This window comes from Cyprinus carpio, chromosome B21 (assembly GCF_018340385.1).
Source record: "Cyprinus carpio isolate SPL01 chromosome B21, ASM1834038v1, whole genome shotgun sequence".
Lineage (NCBI taxonomy): Eukaryota > Metazoa > Chordata > Actinopteri > Cypriniformes > Cyprinidae > Cyprinus > Cyprinus carpio.
In genome coordinates this window covers 16,790,649-16,810,120 of record NC_056617.1, presented here as the reverse complement: position 1 = coordinate 16,810,120, position 19,472 = coordinate 16,790,649, and the positions used below count along the sequence as shown (strand labels likewise).

The following is a 19,472-nucleotide window of genomic DNA, read 5'->3' as shown; positions in this document are numbered from 1 at the left end:
AATAATTGTTGCATCCAATATAGTCAGCACAGCATTGTCTTTTAGTTTCAATCTTTCTGAAAGTCTCAAGTCGAATTGTGCCTTGTTTGTAAATGAATCCGTTGTATAAAGTAAACAAAGAACCAAGTTCACACTGATGTGGTCTGTATCTTTATTTAAAAAAGTTCCGTAGCACTTTATTTTACAGTCCTGTTCCTCATGTACATACTATGTACTTATTATAGTAATTACAATAACTATGTAATAACTAGGTACTAACCCTGAACCTACCCCTAAACCTAACTCTACCCCATGTAGTTACCTTGTATTAACAGAACTTTCTTAGATAAATACACTGTAAGTACACTATAAGTACATGTAAGTACACATACTGTAAAATAAAGTGCAACCAAAAGTTCATCCACTCTTAATGTTAGGATCAGAAGGAAGGCAATGCAATGACTCTGTTTTTTTGTTCCGAACTTGGCACTGAACAGCAACTTGTTTTCGGAGCATCTTTATTTTTGGATTTCTGCGCAGACCTGCATTTGCCTTATTTACTAAATACAGTATGTGTGCGAATCGGTGTGCGGGGCTAAACAGGCAGGTGTTGATCTCCTTTTGTGAAGGCGGTGTTTAGCCACACTATTATGTCATAAACTGGCACATTACAAAACCTGTCGTTGTGGCAGATTGGGTTCAATATAAACTGTTTTTAGACTAACGAAAGTTTTGAGAGAAAAAGTAGCATGTTGATCTGCGAGCCATGGGTCTTCATGCAAATAACTCATATTTTCTGCATGATGCATTTAAAAGTTAACAGAACAAATGTATGTTTATAAAAGTTCACATTACGGTTGCAGATGAAACATAACACAGATAACATTAAATCTTTTTTAACAGGTTAAATGTTGATTATTAGTAACTCAAACCCCATTATCTAAACCTCTCTACTTAACCGTTGGCCGCACGCATCCACCATGTTTGTAGTTTTTTAGTGCTTTTTATTGATGTTTGTTGTTCTTAACCAAATCATTTGTCAAAGTGCAATGGATTGTGGGTAATATTAGCCATTAGAGTGTGCACGGATACACACTTCAAAAAATCAACCTGAAATAGTAGACTTTTGGCATACTTTTTTCAGCATACTATGCTTTGGGACACACTTATTTTAATCTCACATTTAGGATGGATAGTATGAACATTGGGACGCAGGGTATGATTATATGATGGAACATCAGTCCTATTCTTGGTTTTATGGCAAGTTTCAATCTTTGAGCATATCACCACCTACTATGCTGTTATGCAATCAGGATTTTCTATTATTATATTAGTTGATATTGTTCTGTCTTAGTCCCAGCCTCAGCCGTCACACCCATGGACCGCTGGCTGAATGTCTGATGCATATGGCACAAAAAAAGTAGAAACACTTCAGGAGTGTCAAAGTCATCATCGGATTGGTTGAATTCTACAGGATTTCCGCGAGACGTGTGTGTCGCGTTCTTTAACATTCCATCTGGAAACAAAGATAACAGTGGTGCCAAACCCCCTCAAGAAAGAAGAAAGCCTAGTGTTTACAACTGTGACAACAAGTGCTTATCAGGATCAACTAAATGCTGGATTTTCAAAAGTATGTGAAATATTTAAAGTTCACAGCATAGAATCTTTACAAAATGTCAGAGAGCTTTACACACCGGTCTGTTATTGTGGCGACATTTCCACGCCTCGAAACATGACTATGAACGAAACGAACTGTGATTGGTTGTTTGACATGTCGGACCTTGGCCAATGAAAGCTGCCATAGATTCCAGATCTTCAGTCCGAAGCCATTAGAATCCAGGGGCCTGTTTCATAAAATAAGTTTACCAAATAAGCCAGGCTTGTTTCAGTTAGTCTGACTTATTTTGAACCAAATCAGCTGACAATAAGTCAGACTAACTGAAATAAACCTGGTTTACTTGGTAAACTTGTTTTATGAAACAAGCCCCAGGTATCGGTTGGCACTGCGTGTGGCCCTCCACACTGAACCCCTTAAACATCAGTCCTCACCCCATTCCCATTTGTTTATTTCTTTTGTCAAATGTCTAGGTGCTTTACTGACACCTGCTGTTAATCCAATGCACTACACTCTTGAACACCTGACTAGCTGTGCATCCACCACTAGCAACAAGCTTGGTAAATGCATATATTATATGAAGTTTAGGAGACCAAAGGTTGCAAAATACACTGTTTACTAAACGTTGACAGATCTGCATGTGTCGTTCACAAAGTCATTTGATGTACTATGAACACAGAATGCCATTTTATTCTTGAACACTTTGACAGCACATTCAGCGACGCTCCACAAGGAAAGGGTCATCTTCACTCTCGCTCTCATCCAGGAACTCCTGTCGCAACGGTGACTTCTCTGAAGCCATTGCTTCCATTTGGAGGACGTCCCTCTTACGATGCAACCAACGAACCCCGTCTCGTATACGGCTGAACTTGGCAGAACGAAGGTGCCAGATGAGGAGAGCGCAGATCAAGATGCTCATCAAAGAGGCTAGATGAGGATTAAGAATTTCAGGACAGATCACAGTTTACATTTATTAGTTCAGTTCACTCGTGAAGGATTTTTCAAGCAGCAGTCATTAAACTCAGTCATTACAGCCTAATTTTAAAAGTTGAAAATAAATAAAATTATATATAAATATATATTTTGCATATAGTAACTTAGAATAGAATTTTGACCAATAAGATCACTGGAAACAGAAAAGAGTAAAGATTTAAGCGTTTTTTTAAATACCTGTGGCGATTACAAAGACTGCCTGATTTGGGGAAGCCCTGTCCGCTGTAAAGTCGATCACAATGGGGCTGGTCACTTTGTCTGAGGATACAGTCACCTAAAACCACAGGAAGGAGAATGAGATAATAGTAATGTGTGTGATTTCGCCACCTGCTGGACAGAAGCAGTGTTATCAACTCAGCCCAATATTACACACAATATAATAATAATAATAATAATAATAATAATAAATTATTAAAATACCATTTAAAGATTTGGGATTCATAAGATTAAAAAAAAAAGGTTTTAAAGTGATCACGCAGGCTGCATTTACTGAAAATACAATAAACTTATATTGTTAATTAATAATAATTTTATATTTAAATAGTTTCATATTTTATCTTCAATATATTTTAAGCTCATCATGAAATAACTGACTTTTTTTTTGCGGTGTTTATCAGCACTTATCAAACTGCTACATTTTTCCCCTAATTTTCTCTTTTTTTGTGGAAACCTTATTCTTTTTTCAAGATTCTGTTTTTTTTTTTTGAATAGAAGGTTAGAATAGGTTTTTTTAATATAGAAACAAATAGCATTTATACAAAACAAATCTTTAATTATCATATATAAATGTCTTTATGGCCACATTTGATCAATTTCATCTTTGCTGAATACATGTTTGTTTCTAAAAAAACAAACAAAAAAAAAAACACCCTCACTGACCCCAAACATCTGAAAGGAAGTGTATTAATTTAACTTATGGTTTTATTATGCCAGAATCATCCATATTAAATGGAAGGAAAAAAAAAAAAAGTTAATGTATACATTTATTTTAACATTTAAAAGTGATAACACCCCTTTAAACTGGTTAGTAAACTAGAACCTGCCTGCTGGAGTTCTTGCTGATATCCATGGGCCTGAACCAGCAGCTGATGTGTGCCTGGAGCCACGAGAGTGGTGAAGTGACCCTGATGGTCTGCATGAACATTCATAGAGCCGTTCACCACAACCACAGCATCTGACACCGGATGGCCTTTACTGTCCCTCACAACACCACTCAGCCTTCTGTGAACCCAAAGATTAAACAGGAGAAAAACATGAATTTAAATGAGTTTAAGGTGCCTGAAATTCTGGTTATTAGATTATAAAGGTAGTTCAAATGTGTCCACCTCCAACAGCATGCGGAAAAGAGACAGTCTGTTCTCCCTCCACAGCGAGAAGAGCTGACGTTCGGATGGGAACATACAGCAGCCAGTGTATACCGTGATTTCAGGGCAAACGCCCACATCCAAACTAAAGTCCTGAAAGAGCAAGATTTGATTTTTTTTAAAGACATACAACTTGGAATATGCAGAAAATTAAATTTGAGAGCTACATTGGAGGAGAAATGACTCCAATACCTTCATACTTCCAATGTGAGCGCTGAAATCCGCACCCCTAAGGATCCCTCCTGGGATTTGCTCTATTGGGTTGTATACAAATCATGATATGAAGATGATTCCACAATTATATGTTATTATACCAGATATTTTGTTTAATCTTCAAATTTGAAAGCCTTTTGAAAGTACCTGACTTTTCTGTACATCCCAGGTTACCCAAGTGCATTAAAGGATGACTGCCAGCATACAAGGAGGCCAAATATCTCAACGTCTCCTCATTTTGTGCTGTGGAGTCATGATTAATCAAATTCTTCATGACCTGCTTAAAACTAAATCTCCACTACAGCTGCCATCACACGACTTTGAGCAAGTGAAATCTTTGCATCGTTTCTGATACGAATTCCATCAAATATACAACCTATTCCTCTAAAAAGGATAATTTTTAACAGACACAAAAAAAAAAAAAAAAAAAAAAAGTCGAATCACTCAAGCATAAACTGTGCTGGATCATTTATATGCCAGAGTTCAGTACTTCCCAAACACAAAGAATTGGTAACATTTATAATGTAAAAATATCTTTTGTGCTGTTGGTTACCATGCTGATAAGGCCTGTCATAGGGGTACGTAGCCAGCAGAGAGCCTCCCTCTAGCACTACTGAGAGAGAGAAACCCCCTCCATAGATCAGATCCATCACTGCACGCGTCTCTGGCTGTGTGGATGCATTGCCTAAGTATGAAGACAAACCTTCAAAGCTTTGAAGTGCTCAATGACATGATTTCACTGCTGAGTGTTGACTGACCATAGAAGAAATCGGTGTCCAGGTCTGTGCCATGAGCATTGGTGTACCCCTTACTGGACGAGCATGATCCCTCTTGTGCCTGCTCTCTACCATCAGGGTTCACACAAGGGAGAATCAGTATCCTGCTCCTGTCAATCAGCTAAAGAAGAAGAAACAAAAACTATGACAGATACACAAACTCCATTCTCTAAACCTAGTGAGCGGTCTAAATGATAAACGCACTCCTGACCCACTAGATGTTCCAAAAGGTAGGAAGAATAATTGTGCTGGGTTCCTTTGGCCTAATTATAAGGCATCACAGCATGTATCCTTCACAGTGAAAATAACATCAGAATGCATTTCATGTAAAATACAAGCCCAGTTTAAAAAATATGATTGTTTATATACTAATTAAACCCTGTAAGGTTTCTAATTGAAAAAGAAAATTTGTATTTTAATGCAATATGTATATTTCAATAAGTATTTGTATATGTATATTTTCTATTGGCTTAGCAATGTGCTAACATGCTCTGTATTTGACTGCAAAACCTATGTTTTACCCCCCCCCCAAAAAAAAACAACAACTTTCCATTCTCTTGCAAACAACGGCACAGAGTAAATAACTGAAAGATTATGGGTTTATTGAGAGGTTTTGTGAAGCTTGCCTTAGTGATGGTGGGATTCCTGCCATAATTTAGGCAGAGAACAGAAGCAAATTCAAGCAGCAACTCTGGACCTGCTGCTGCATTACCATGGACTCCGGCCACAAAACGGATCTTGGGTTCAGCAGCTTGAGGGATCTCCAAATTGCCAGCGATCTCAAGAGCCCAGATAGTTCTAATCTCAGTGCTTTGACCCAAACTGACCCCAGGAGGGAAAAAAAAAAAAAAAAAAAAAAAAAAAAAAAAAAGATAGAGGAACAACACCAACTGAAGATTCACAACAATTTACCTTCCAACTTCATTCAATAAACACCCATGATCTACATGTTTTGCTTATGCCGTTTTAGATGGTTAATTGCCGGCGCAATCATCTCAAGTCTTAATCAGATGGTTAGCGGTGCTTGCTAAAAAGCAAAAGACACATCTTCAGTGTTACATACCTGTACAGCCGTGTGATGTGAGGAAAGTTTAGAGTCAATCCACGCAGGAACTCCGAGCGTTCCCTGTAGGTTCGGTACCGCAAGGTCTGAGCAGGGAGAAGGCTGCGGACCAACTGATCCAACCCACCAGGGGCTAAAAGCCACTCCACCAGTTTCTCAAAATTCTTCTGTTCTCCTTCCTCAACAGATGGCTGCAATGTATCTCTGGTCAGCTTGAAGTCCACCTGCTCCACCCGAGTCTCCAACACCCGGACAGATGCTGATATTGGAGTATAACTGTGGATAGATCCCAGAAAACATAATGGCTGACCCATTTTATAACTGGAGTTCTGTTAATTTGCCCATTTCTCACCCTGGAGCAGAAGCGGTGATATGGTAAGAACCAGGAGCCAGAGGTCTCCAGTACTGGCCCGTGCTGCTGGTGTGGACATGATGGCTTGAGCCTTCCACCACGACTGTGGCATTAGCAATGCCTTTGCCAGAATGACCATCAGTCACCATACCCCTCACAACCAAATGAACCTGACATATGAGACATCACACAAACCATGCAAATCACTCAAGAAAATGACTAATGTGTTGATCATGATCAAGAACGAATTACCTGTTGTATAAAGTGCAAGAGCGCTCCATAATTCTTCTCCCAGTATTCTGAGAGCAAGTCCTCTGATGGAAGCAGTTCACAGCTCAGTCCAATGTTAACAGCTAAAGTGTCTGTGCTCTGATATGCCCAAGTCAGCATATCAATTCCTACCATTATGCAAAAGCCAAAAACATGTTGATTTCCATGTGAAACAGCAATATGTACTTATGAATAAACAATTAAGACAAAAAAAAAATAAAATAAAAATAAATAAATAAAAAAGACAAAAAGTACAATATCCTTCAAAAATGTAGGGCAAGTTAAGATTTTTAAAAGAAATTATTTTATGCAGCTAAGACACATTAAAAGGATCAAAAGCGACAGTAAAGACACTTATAATAATACAAAAGATCCATTTTAAAAATGCCGTCCTTTTGAAAGTTCCATTTAAAGAATCCTGAAAATCATGTTATCCATAAGGATATTAAAACAGCACAACTGTTTTCAACATTGATAACAATAATAATAATAATAATAATAATAATAATAAAAAGTTTGAGCAAAATCAACATTTGAATAATTTCTGAAGGACCACGTGATTGAAGACTGGTGTAATGGCTGCTGAAAATTCAGCTTTGCCATCACAGGTATAAATGACACTTAATACAATCAAAATTGTAATATTTCACAGTATTACTGTTTTACTGTATTTTTGAACAAATAAATGCAGCTTTAGTTTGCACAAGAGATAACATACTAAATTCTTTCAATGACAAATACTACTACTCTTACCGACCCCAAACATTTGAGCAGTAAATAAGTGATTATGCTTTCCTCTGACCTGTGACTAGTGGACGATGGTACTTAATGCTTTTTTTCTCTCTGGTTCTTGGCACATCACAGGCCTGAGGCTCTTGAAAATCCTGGGATTGCTGGAATGAAATGACAACAGTATTGGACAATTTAAGAAAGGTTTGTGATACAAGCACTTGAGTTTTCTGCTGATGATTTAGGTAAATAAAATGTCATAAATGTTACATTAACATTATATAATTCAATAGCAGATACAATATGCGTACCACATAATAGGCTTTTGCAACTGATTTAAACATGTCCTCATCAACAGAGTCAAGGGAACTGGGGTAGACAACTCCCCTAAACCCTAGAGAAAACGGTAGCAGTACAGTTTCATTATTTGAAAAAACTAATTAACATTTTAAAGAGAAAACCAAGCCACTTTCTGTACCTCCACATATACTTGCAGACAGTACAAAGGAGTGATCCTTGATCCAGTTTATCACTGCTTGAGTTTCTGCTTCAACAGTATTTCCCGATCCTGACTGTTTAGGGAAATTTGCATTCAGGTCAACACTGTGACTGTTACTGTGTCCAATAATACTTAGGTCTCCTGAAACCCGTTCGTTGTGAGCTACGAGAAGAAAATAAGGGTAAATATAGAAGACAACAATGAAACAACCTGCCAGTATGTTTGCTCATACCTTTTAGTGCTAATTCATACCCGTCTGGGTTCATGGAAGGCATGATGTGAATTCTTGTACTACTGACCAGACGTGTGACCAATGGATCGTTGCCATAACTGCGGCACAAGTACTCAACCAGGTTTAGGAGAATCTCACGTCCGATAAACTCATTTCCATGCAGGTTACCCAAAAACATGACCTCTGGTTTGCCTGGATGAAGTAAAGAGATGATCACATAGATGATCAGTTGAGAAATATTTTTATATTGTACATGTATGTGATCGTACGCAGTCGCACCTTTCTGATCAACACCAGGATTGGTGGATATCTCCATTACATAAAGATTCCTGCCCTGCACTGATAGTCCAGCAGAGATCAGGTGTGTGATGGAAGGATGGACAGCACTAAGCAGTTGCAAGAACATCTCCATTTCATCATAACTATGATATCGGAAATCCAAAGTATGGATTGGAGACCTTGAGGTGGGAGGCCCAGGTGTGTTCAGACCTTTATTGGTTACTACAAGTTGTTCAGAGGCATCTAGCATTAACATCTCCTCTACAGGTTCCTCAAGAGTGAAGTTTAACAGCGTGGCTTTGCCTTCAATCACTGGCACATTCTTGACAGTATTTGAAAGATATCTGAAGGAAACATGAGAAATTCCATTAAACTGGGCCAATTCCATTTCATAATTATTCTTTTATGCATCTAAATATAATCACCCAGGTGAGCTAGCAGTGATGTCATATGTTCCAGGAAGCAGCAGACGATAATAATCACCAAACATCCAGGTCGTGATGTTGTGATCAGCTCCAGAAACGGAGATTGTTGCATCTGGGAGACCAAAGCCTGATCTGGTCATTACGAAACCTCTCACTCCAATATGAGCCTATAAACAGAAGTGAAATAAGGTTTGTTAGGCAATTCATGGAACTACACAAAACATTCAAATCAACTCACTTGGTGTATGTAGGCAAGAAGGGCCTCCTTGTTATTGGTCCATTCTGTGAAAAGCTGAGAAGCTGGTGGGTACTTGCAGCAGCTCAACTCAAAAGTGACTTCAAAGCAGTTCCCTTTGAAGTAGTTGTAATCCTGCATCCCCCCTGTGCACAGACAGGACACAAAATCATTGAACCAAACTTCAGTGGAGTGCCACTTGGATACAAGGCCTGACTTTAATGTCAAACTGTGATACCATCTCCCAAGTGTTTGTCTGGAATGTCAGAACAGCCAGGATTGTCCATCTTCATAATGGGATTGTTCTCAGTGTAGGTTTGTGCTAAATGGCGAAACACAGCATCATCTGCTGTCAGCCCTGAGGTTGCATAAGAACTGCCGTCATCAAAGGGGTAGGTGGCCTTCACTGAGCCCCCATGTAGACTACCAGACAAGACAAACTGAAAAGATAACAGAGGAAGCAAGCATGGTAGGAAACACTTCTTGAGAAAAGATCTGACTTGTGAAAATCTCAGATCAGAAGCAAGAGAACATTACACCACTGAATAATTGGTTTCATCACTGAATAATCATAGATTCATGTTTTCCAGGCTAGAATAAAATGTTACACCAATTCCTATGATTAAAAAATAACATAAAAATCAATTTGGTGTCTAGATCAATTAATTTAAAAATAATTTATTCAAATAAAATTTGATATTTTGTAGTGCATACAATGTTTGTAGTGTATACGGTGTTGTTTAATGTATATGTATATATATATATATATATATATATATATATATATATATATATATATATATATATATATATATATGAATGAGTATTATGTGTTTTATTAACATTTTGAATGACTTATTAGTTTTTATTTTCAGTTTTTTTTAAGTTTAATTTTGTAGTAATTTTCATTATTTAAAAAAAAAAAAAGTATTACTAGTTAGGCTCATTTTATTTATTTTTTTGATTAATTTTCATTTGAGTTCAGTTTTTCTTTTTTATTTCCAGTTAATAATTTAACCCGTTTTCATAGGCAAGGTTTAAGCCTAGTCCCAGACTAAAATAAAAGTCTGAGCTGTTTCAACTGAAAGAAACTTTGATTGAAGAAACCAGTAAGGTTTTTTTTTTTTTTTTTTTTTTTAAACTAAGGCATGTTTATAAAATTACTCAAATGTCGTATTGGAGCTATGGCCTAATCCTGGCTTAGTCTAAACCCTGTCTGTGAAACCAGACCTTAATGTTTCAACACAAAATATTTTCAGATAGCTGCCATGGCAAACTTTCTAAATTTATTTATTTTTAAATTTAAAAGTGTTAATAGTTTTAATCAGTTAGCTGAATATCATAAAAATGTCAATGTGGCTTTATTATTATTATTATTATTATTATTATTATTATTTAAATCAAAGTCAGTGTGATATATATAACCAACTTGCAGTCAGCCAATTTGTTATGTGCAGAGTCGGCGTCAGAGCAGATCTACTGGAGGGGCATTGGATCATCGGCGGGGGGGCACTGTCGTTTGATAAATATTTTTTTGACGCATTGGCAACATCATAGTAGCATGGAAATCCAGACCTAAATCTGAAAGATCTATATAGAATGACAATGAAAGATTTAAGGCCCGTTCACACAAAGAACGATGACTATAAAGATAACGATATTAGCGTCCACACCAGCGAACGATATCTTCTGTTTATTCTAAGCGCACGCTCGTCTGGCGCTTTAAATTCTCGAGCGCGTTACAACAGGATGGATTCTGATTGGCTGTCAATTTTTTTATCGTTCATCAGCTGGAAAAAATCGTTTTGAAAGTGATTCCAACGATATCGTTTTTCTTTGTCTTTATCGTTATAGTTGTGGTGTGGACGCTGCTGTTCTTTAATACTGAAAACGATTTTTAGAACTATATCTTTATCGTCATCTTTATAGTTATCGTCCTTGGTGTGAACGGGCCTTTAGACTTTGGGTTTTATCTAAAAGAGGAACAGAAGACAGCGCTGAAATTTGCTGTTTTGCCGACCGGATACGGTTCCAATGATCTATATAGAATGACATTCTACCCTATAATGTTAGCTCCAATGATCTATCTATATAGAATGTCATTATATAATTTTTTTTATTTTTTTTTTTTTATACCTGTCTTGATTCCTAATACACAACAGATGACGATTGTTAGGTTAAACGTTCAGAATACGATTCAATATAAGGTTAGTATAGCCTAGTTCAGCACGTCAGCGAATGGACAGCGACTCATTCTCGCGTTACATTTTTGGGAAAATGTACATTTTTGGGAAACGCGCGAGGAATTGCGGCTAACGTTTATAACCTTGCACGTAGAGAGCGCTTTTAAGAGCTAAGATAGGCTAGGCTACATCGAGGGAAACCCGGCCCAGAACAGATAGCCTAAACAACAGAACAGGACAGAAAATAATAATATAAATATAATATAGGCTAAATAAAAAACATAAAATTGGCCTACAATGAATAGCTATATATTTTTTATACTTAAATAATTTACAAATTACGACGACAAAAATAAAACACTGAATCAGTTTGAAGCTTTGGAAAAACCGGCAAAAAAAAATGTCCCCATCAGACAAAGTGTTTTCGTATAGATGTTTCTGAAAACTTAAGGCTTTTTTTCTTAATAAAAACGAGTTGGACATCATCACACAAATGTCTGCGTATGGACCAACAGAAGACTAAAATTCGCCTGCAGAGAATAAGGATGTCACAACAATAATGAGCCACTCACACAGGGTATAAGGTTTAACTGATTTTGTAGTTTTTGATTTGCGTAGAATGCAAATTCTGTAGAACTTGAGAAATAGATAAAAGAAAAGAAAATACAGGAAATGGAAAAAATAAAAATACAGAAAATACAAAGTGTGCTTCAACAAATAAAATAATTTCTTTAAACACCGTTTTTTCTTAGGGTTTCAAGGACTTTAAAATACTCTAAAGGACTCATTTTCTAAACAAAATAAATAAAGGACAAAAAATAAATGTATTTTCTGCTATTACTTTATGCTAATACTTGGTTTTAACCTGGGTTACACACCTCCCAACAGTTTATGCACGCACCAAGCAGAAATGACATAAGGCCGTATATCTTTACAGACAGCCAAGTATAAAACACAAATGCAGTTAGAACCCACAAACATTCATCACCAATTCACCTGTGTTTTTTTTTTTTTTTATAATTAGCTGCTAACAACTGTCTATAATATAGACGGACAAACTGTTCTTCAACTTGAAATGGATTTTGCGCGCGCGCTGCAAATCAAATGTAACAAGTTTACTCGGCGACCAATAAGCATTCACCATGACGAAGCCTAGTAACGTGCCATGAGCAACCAAAATTATGCATTTTCCCCATTCTTTTTATTTTATTTACTTTAAGTTACAGTTTGAACATTTAATATTAAAATAATAACTAAAAGGGATTTTTTTTTTTGGGCCACGCCATGGCCTGTAGGAGGGGCATCAATGACCGCTAGGGGGGGGCACGGCCCTCGAATGCCCCACCACAGCGCCGGCACTTGTTATGTGGCAAGAAAATCAAAAGGGAAGACCCCTGCTGACCCTCCTAATAATAAATATCAAATAATTTTAATGACATGGATTTAAATTCCAAGGTTAATTGAGGTTGTCAGTGCCAAATGATTTGATTAAACGATTTGTAAATTTATATAAAATAATAATAATAATAATAATAATAATAATAATAATAATAATAATACTATAATGATGAATTGAATAATGAATTTAATAACTGTATAGAGAAATAGACTTAAAACTACAAAGCAAAAAACATACTTTTTCTCAAGAATCCATTTCATGACAGCTGTGACCTCCGGTAGGTCTTCTGAGGTCTTGCTGGAGGACTCATCCCGGTCTGGGAAACTCTTATCGAGGTCATGATGTTTGGCATTCTCGCGGCCTTCGCTGCTGCCAGTGCAGTCCCCCTCCACCGCGCGCTCAAAGCCGTCAGGATTGACGCTGACCATTATATAGATGTCAATCCGGTTCACCAACTCTGTTACTGTCACATCACGGCCATACTGAGTCAACAGGTACTCAATCAGATACACTAACAGCTGCCTCGACAAAGCCTCGTCCCCGTGGATGTTGCCCACATACTTGAACCTCGGTTTGCCCGGTACGTCCGTAGTCGGACTCGTCGTTATTCTCATGACCCAAAGCTCCCTTCCCTCGACTGACCGTCCGATGCTCGAGAGGCTGCAAATATGCGCGTACTTTTCAGAAAAAAGCTGAAGACGCTCGGTCATGTCAGCGTAGTTGTAATATCCTTTGTATGTTTCTTCATGAACTTCGTTGGTGCGTCTCAAACCGAGTATTTGGTTCGAAACTATTAAAATATGCGGCAAAATGAGCCACAAAGTATGCATTATGTGATTGTAGCTTAGTAGTGATTTTTTTTATTTATTTTTTTTATCTTTTGTTAGTTGTTTTATCGTTAGTTGGCTTTTTGTTGAGCCATCACAAATTGTTGATCTCTGGCCTGTCAATGTGCAGGTTAAACGCATTGAGGCAAAATTAGGAACACTAATAGATTGCACTTGGCATAATCATTATAAAATTGGTTTGCACAGGGTCAAACTAAAATCTGGATTAAACCACTGCCATTTTTAAGGGGTGGTTGTCAGTTTTCCTATTTTTTTTTTTTTTTTTTTTTTTTGACCGTTAAGTTTAAATTTAATGTGCATACTTATGTGCATGTATAATGTAAAATGTATTTGTCACAATTTCTTTAATTATATATATATATATATATATATATATATATATATATATATATATATATATATATATATATATACATTTAGATTGTTTTCACATTACCACCTGCCCATTTCATTTACAATCATTTTATATGTTGATAAAGTAGCACCTTAAAGGTGATTTAGTGGATTACATTTGGATGATGTCACTAAATCAATGATAAACTGACTTTAACTGGAAAATTGAGTGTTTACTATTGTCCTCTTGCATTATTAACACACTGTTTTCCTGTTTAATACTATAAAGCTGCTTTGACACAATCTGTATTGTATAAAGTGCTATATAAATAAAGGTGACTTGACTTACATTTGACATATAATTAAATTAAAGGCCCATCTTTTTCCATATGAGTACAAAAGGCTGTCCTTGTTATCTTTTAATGTAAATTCTGAGACATATCTTTTCATTTCAAATTTTAATGTTAGACAATTAGTTACACCTTTTCTGAAAATGACTGATGTGAGAGTTCAGTGTTTGTTTTAATGTTCATTTAAGGTCAGGGAAGATCCACACACCACAGTCAGCTGATATCAATTATTCAGTTTTTTTGTTTCTTAGATTTTATGCTCATGTCCTTTATTCATCAAATTTCATACAGAAGTTGACCATGGAAACTGCAATGGCTATGATCATGATGATCAAGTCATGAGGAAAGAAGAGCAACTCTCCCGGCTTCTCACTGCATCACGTCCGTTCTGCCATCATACAGGACTTTTTCGTCTTATCGTTCCTGCCGTCAATAGTTTGTCTTTCTTTCCTTGTGTAGTGGGTACAAAACGTGCTGTGGACTTGTTACATTAGTGTAGCACCAGTATACCAGCCTGCCGTCCGGGTCAACAAACCATCTTCCAAGGCTGGGAACAGAGGGATGCAGGAAGTGGAAGTTTGAAGGGCTCAGAAGGAGGAAGAAGGGAGGGAAGGGGGGAAAGACACGGCTGGTTCCTCTCAATGCTGGATCCTACGGATAGACTGGATCTGAGGGGTCTGAGCGTGGCAGCCATACTCCCTGTAGTGCCTGTACTCGCCTCCGTGGCAGTCGCACTCCATAATGTACTGGTAACCACGGTAACCGGGATACTGGTAGCATACCCAGCTAGAGAAATAGGGACAGAGAGGCGGCCTGTTACTGTGGAGCATTTGATTTCTAAAACATTGATGAATGCAGTGATGAATAATACACTGACGCCAGGCTTTTTCAGATACAGATCAAAAGCAGCATAAGAGAAAAAACAGAAAACCAGCTTCCGTAATGATCAGGTGATTAAAATCCATACTTACGCGCCACTCGTGACTTGGATGGAGCCGACCTCATTGTTGCACCATCCCATAGCCTGCAGGGAGGGGTAGTCATTGCACACCTCCCACTGCTTTCCAGTCATGTTCTCACACTCGAAAAGCGTCATACGGCAATCACTGTGCATCTGTTTCAGAATGAAAAAAGAAAGACATACAACTTGTTGAATGCCCTCTTGAGTGAAAATCTGATTCGAAGAACTGGTTCCCTTTAAGTTCATGGCTTGCAATCTGAATTAAACTACCAATTTGTTTGCTAGTTCAATTCAAATTCCCTTTATTCTCAATTCCATTTAATGCCATGTGTCTACAACTATGTCAAAAAATGTAAATGTGTCGAGAAATGGTGATGATCAGAGAGTCTGCTGGTGGGTGTATTGTGTGTCCCTGGTGCAGATGGTCTCACTCACAGCAGAATAGATGGGGCGGAAGGACATCATCCTCTCAATGCGATAGGCATTGTTGCCACTCCAGGCCTCCCAGCAAGGGTAATCTCCCTTCTCCAGGATGAACTGCTGGCCATTGAAGGTAGAGTGCTCAAAACCTACCCAGCTAGAGTCAGAAGAAATGATTAGGAGACAGGGCTGGAAAGAGGAAAAGAGATTTACTCTAGTTAATTGAAGGTGCTTGCTGTTACTCACACGCCACACTCCACCTTCAGGGAGCGGACAGTCTCCATTCCGTACTCCATGATGTTCTGGCAGCAAGAGGTGAATTCACAACGCCTGCCCTGGAAATGCTCCTGATCATAAACGGTAATCTGAAAAAGAAAGAAATGTGTAAATACACACAAATATCTTTAGTTCAGCATGTTGTTAGTGATGATTTTATTAGATACCCATTTAGTTTGATCCAAATTGCATTAAAAATGGTTCGAAATGATTTAAAATTCATGTTGAAAATGAAAACTTTAAAATAAATTCATACATCAACAAAGTTAGGAATAGTTAAGATTTTTAATCTGTCTTGTGCTCACCAAGGCTGCATTTATTTGATCAGAAATACAGTAAAATAGTAATATTGTGAAATATTACCATTTCAAAAACTGGTTTCTATCTGAATATATTTCAGAATATGATTTATTCCTGTAATGCAAAGCTGAATTTTCAGTAGCTATTACTCCAGTCATTAGTGTCACATGATCCTTCAGAAATCATTCTAATATGCTGGTTTGATGCTCATTTTTTACTGGCACTCAAATATTATTAATTATAATAAAAATACTTTTCTTCTTAATATTTTTGTGGAAACTGAGATGCATTGTTTGATGAACAGAAAAACAGCACCCTTGCAAAATAAACATATTATTTTATCTTTTTGGGGGGATTACATAAATGCAGCCTTGGTGGGCATAATTGACAAAAAATTTAATACAATTATATATTTAAAATAAAATAAAATAAAATAAAATACACATTTTCTTCTTCTAAAAAAAATAAAATCTCTTCACCTTCCATGGTCCCATGGGCATTGACATAGGGTTTGTCAGAGCCATTGTTTCAGATATCTCAGCGCTGACTGACCTGCATGCAAGGAATCATATCAGAAGAGTTTGGACCACACATTGTTTAACATCTATAAAATATAAAACGATGATCAATTTTCATACATTTCTACTTTCACTAACTTGTCCTACTGTGAAAAAAAAAAGTGTTGTTAAGTATAATTACATGTAGCATTCTTTGTGGGACAAGCCTGAACACTGTTGGATCAATTAAACCGAGTGGCTTATATTACTGTCTAATGCTCATCTATTGGTATTTTAACATCTTGTTCAAATACCTTGTTGAATCATAAGTATCTCCTCTATCATAATTATAATTAGCATGTCTGATTGTATCAGTGGATCATTGTTTGATTTATCATTTTGTATATTTAATGCTCACTATGGCATTCCAAGCTTGTTTAATCACTATCTGGTTTAAAGTTGGCAGAGGTACAGGGTTTACCAGACTTACCCAATAGAATGAGCTGTATGTGTTGAGGGGAATCCACCACGCGGTCTCCTGCTCAGGCATCTGTGGGGCTATTTATACAGACGCCGCTTCAATGGGGCTCCCTGACTCACAGACCCGGCTGATGTCAGCATTTTACTTTGGATGCCTTTTGTTTCTGACCTGGGCTGTAGGCCTTTCTTTCCTCCGCATAGTCTTTACAATGAAGTGATCTCCACCAATGAGCGGCCATGGAGCTGCATGGCAGCCGTACGACCATCTCTCGTGTTCCCTGATGATCACCTCACTTTTACTCTATAAAGGTAGCAATGCATACCAATATCTGATTTTAGGTCATATTTATGTGAATTACATAACGGGTTATTTACTATAACTCGAGATTTTCATTTCAGGCCTTTCAAATTTGAATCGAAGACATCTTTGCGATAATATTTTGAATGTCACAGACTCTTTTCGGAGATAGTTACATTTAAAACAGTTTTGAAATATATTTACTTTTTCAACATACAAGGTTTGACTTTGTTGATGCTTGCAATGAAATGACAATAATCTAAACAAAAATGAAGATTTATATTTCCAGTTTTTAGCCTCCAGTGCAACTTCAAGCCTCTGCTTGAGTGCAAACTTCAAGCCTCTGCTTACATCGTTTTCTGGGGTTTGGTCAGATTACGGAGGCGATGTCTGATTAATGCAGTGAGTAACGCAGATGAGTTTCTGGCCCATAAATGGAAAAACATGGCAATGCAGATGCTAATATGAATCAGTGTGTTTTCTAAAGCGATGAAGCGGATACTGCTTGACTTTAAATACAGACAAATATAACATTACAGCACTTAAAATGTCTTAAAACTACTGTGTTCCAACACAACTTATATTAAATTCAGGAACAATTAATGGGTTTTTAGAAAAACTATGTACTAGTAGACATTTACATTGAAAAAAAATGGTGTAGGATTTACTTTGCAACAATTTCTGGTTAATTTCACAAATAATTACAAAGGAATGGCATTGAATTAATGCAAAATTTTGAAGCTGAAAGAAAATTGTTTCTTGTAAAACGTATCTTTTTTTTAATTTCAAAAATGATTTTTTTTTTTAAATGGACTGAACAGCTTTAGCATTCATTGTGAAATGACTTCTGATGCTCAGCTCACAACCTCGACCCAGGTCTCGTTGCAAAACAATGGCCGTACACAGACTGCAGTCAGCACATTGTTGTCCAGGGTGGAGGTGTGTGTGTCGAATGTGTATGACGTGTGTATCTGTTAAGCTCTGTTTGAGTGTGTGTGTGTCAAATGTAATTCTTGTGTGTAAAAATGTCTGTATGTGCATGTGTGTGTTTGTGTGTGTGTGGATTTCTGCTGATGAGAGCAGCCACACGGTGAAGACAAAGAGACAAGCCAGCTCAGCAGGCCCATGGGATGAAATGAGTGTGTTCTCTTCTACAAACATACACACTATCAGTCATGTTATTAATAAACTCACCTCTGTATGAACATTACTGTAATATAAACTTGTTGCTGATGACATTTATTTATGCTTTTGTTCTGTATTTTAAGCTATAAAGGTTTGATTCTATCTTAGTTTTGTATCATAATGTAATATAATAGGCTATTATACCAATAAGCACAACTATATTAGTTAAAAGGGAGTTCTTTAAATTATCCGAGGATGACAACATTTAATTAGAGAACATTATTGTATAATTTGGTGAAAACTTTTAAAGCAAACCAAAACCATGAAAATACAAGCTCTTATAATTGTATTATTTGCTGAATTAACTACTTGAGTTATTTATTTTTTCTTCAAAGTGTTTAGAAATCAGTTTAGAAATGTTGATTTCTTTTATGTCAATGGTTGGGTCATTTTTTGTTGTACTGTCGTGTGGCGTCCTCTTGTGGACCGTGATAACTTCAATGCTACACTAAATTCAGTAAAGGTTGTTTATTGGCATATATGGTTCCATCAAGAATTTTTTATTGCACAAAAAGTACTTTATGGTGGCAAAAGATTCTTTAAATTATTTTAAATATATATATTTTATTTCTTAAAAGAAAAAAAATGGGCTATTTTAAGAAATGTCTATTAAAAGTTTCTTTGGGAGCCTTTATGGAAACTTTATTTTTAAGAGTGTTGAATTTGACATGAATTGTAAAACATGTCAAAGCAAACTTAAAATAAATTACATTTAGATTTAAAGTAAAAAAAACAAACAAAAAAAAAAAACACTTGAATACAGCTATATAATCTAAATAAGTTTTTCTTTTAAAGTATAAATAATTGGCGTTACAACGTCTCGTATATGATGGGGTTTGTATTTTATTTATTAGATTTGTTTTGAGTTTGGTTTAATGCACGTTCACACAATTCACGATTAAACTTGGATCATACCAC

General features: G+C 36.7%; 2 protein-coding genes across 3 annotated transcripts; both read right to left on the bottom strand.

The window, feature by feature from the left end:
• Positions 1-2,252: 2,252 nt before the first annotated feature.
• Positions 2,253-13,616, bottom strand: cpdb (carboxypeptidase D, b). 2 transcript variants are annotated; one of them, XM_042748257.1, is made up of 21 exons: positions 12,842-13,616; positions 9,263-9,463; positions 9,028-9,170; positions 8,790-8,956; positions 8,365-8,708; positions 8,086-8,277; positions 7,833-8,015; positions 7,666-7,748; positions 7,428-7,518; positions 6,608-6,753; positions 6,356-6,525; positions 6,004-6,279; positions 5,567-5,762; positions 4,923-5,061; positions 4,718-4,849; positions 4,312-4,407; positions 4,144-4,205; positions 3,913-4,044; positions 3,631-3,816; positions 2,765-2,861; positions 2,253-2,521 (listed from the first exon to the last, which is right to left on the bottom strand). In XM_042748257.1, exons 1-21 carry the CDS (start codon positions 13,434-13,436, stop codon positions 2,310-2,312), a joined length of 3,843 nt encoding a protein of 1,280 aa, XP_042604191.1. In that variant the 5' UTR covers positions 13,437-13,616; the 3' UTR covers positions 2,253-2,309. The 2 variants fall into 2 exon arrangements, with proteins under 2 accessions (XP_042604191.1, XP_042604190.1); XM_042748256.1 differs by having other exon boundaries at positions 9,263-9,466; positions 12,845-13,615.
• Positions 13,617-14,230: 614 nt separating this feature from the next.
• On the bottom strand, positions 14,231-17,228 carry cryba1b (crystallin, beta A1b). The gene is made up of 6 exons (XM_042747525.1): positions 17,082-17,228; positions 16,574-16,646; positions 15,765-15,883; positions 15,534-15,675; positions 15,109-15,251; positions 14,231-14,923 (listed from the first exon to the last, which is right to left on the bottom strand). Exons 2-6 carry the CDS (start codon positions 16,616-16,618, stop codon positions 14,776-14,778), a joined length of 597 nt encoding a protein of 198 aa, XP_042603459.1. The 5' UTR covers positions 16,619-16,646; positions 17,082-17,228; the 3' UTR covers positions 14,231-14,775.
• Positions 17,229-19,472: the final 2,244 nt, after the last annotated feature.

Bases quoted from the DNA above. Each gene is read 5' to 3' on its own strand.
- cryba1b (XM_042747525.1), bottom strand. From the start codon at position 16,618: ATGGCTCTGACAAACCCTATGTCAATGCCCATGGGACCATGGAAG. The intron at 15,884-16,573 runs GTGAAGAGATTT...TTTCTTTTTCAG, and splicing joins TGCCCATGGGACCATGGAAG to ATTACCGTTTATGATCAGGA. The intron at 15,252-15,533 runs GTGAGTGAGACC...ATTCTGAAACAG, and splicing joins TCCGCCCCATCTATTCTGCT to ATGCACAGTGATTGCCGTAT.
- cpdb (XM_042748257.1), bottom strand. From the start codon at position 13,436: ATGCATACTTTGTGGCTCATTTTGCCGCATATTTTAATAGTTTCGAAC. The intron at 2,862-3,630 runs GCAGGTTCTAGT...CTGTGGTTTTAG, and splicing joins ATCAGCAAGAACTCCAGCAG to GTGACTGTATCCTCAGACAA. The intron at 2,522-2,764 runs GTATTTAAAAAA...ATCCTCATCTAG, and splicing joins AGTCTTTGTAATCGCCACAG to CCTCTTTGATGAGCATCTTG.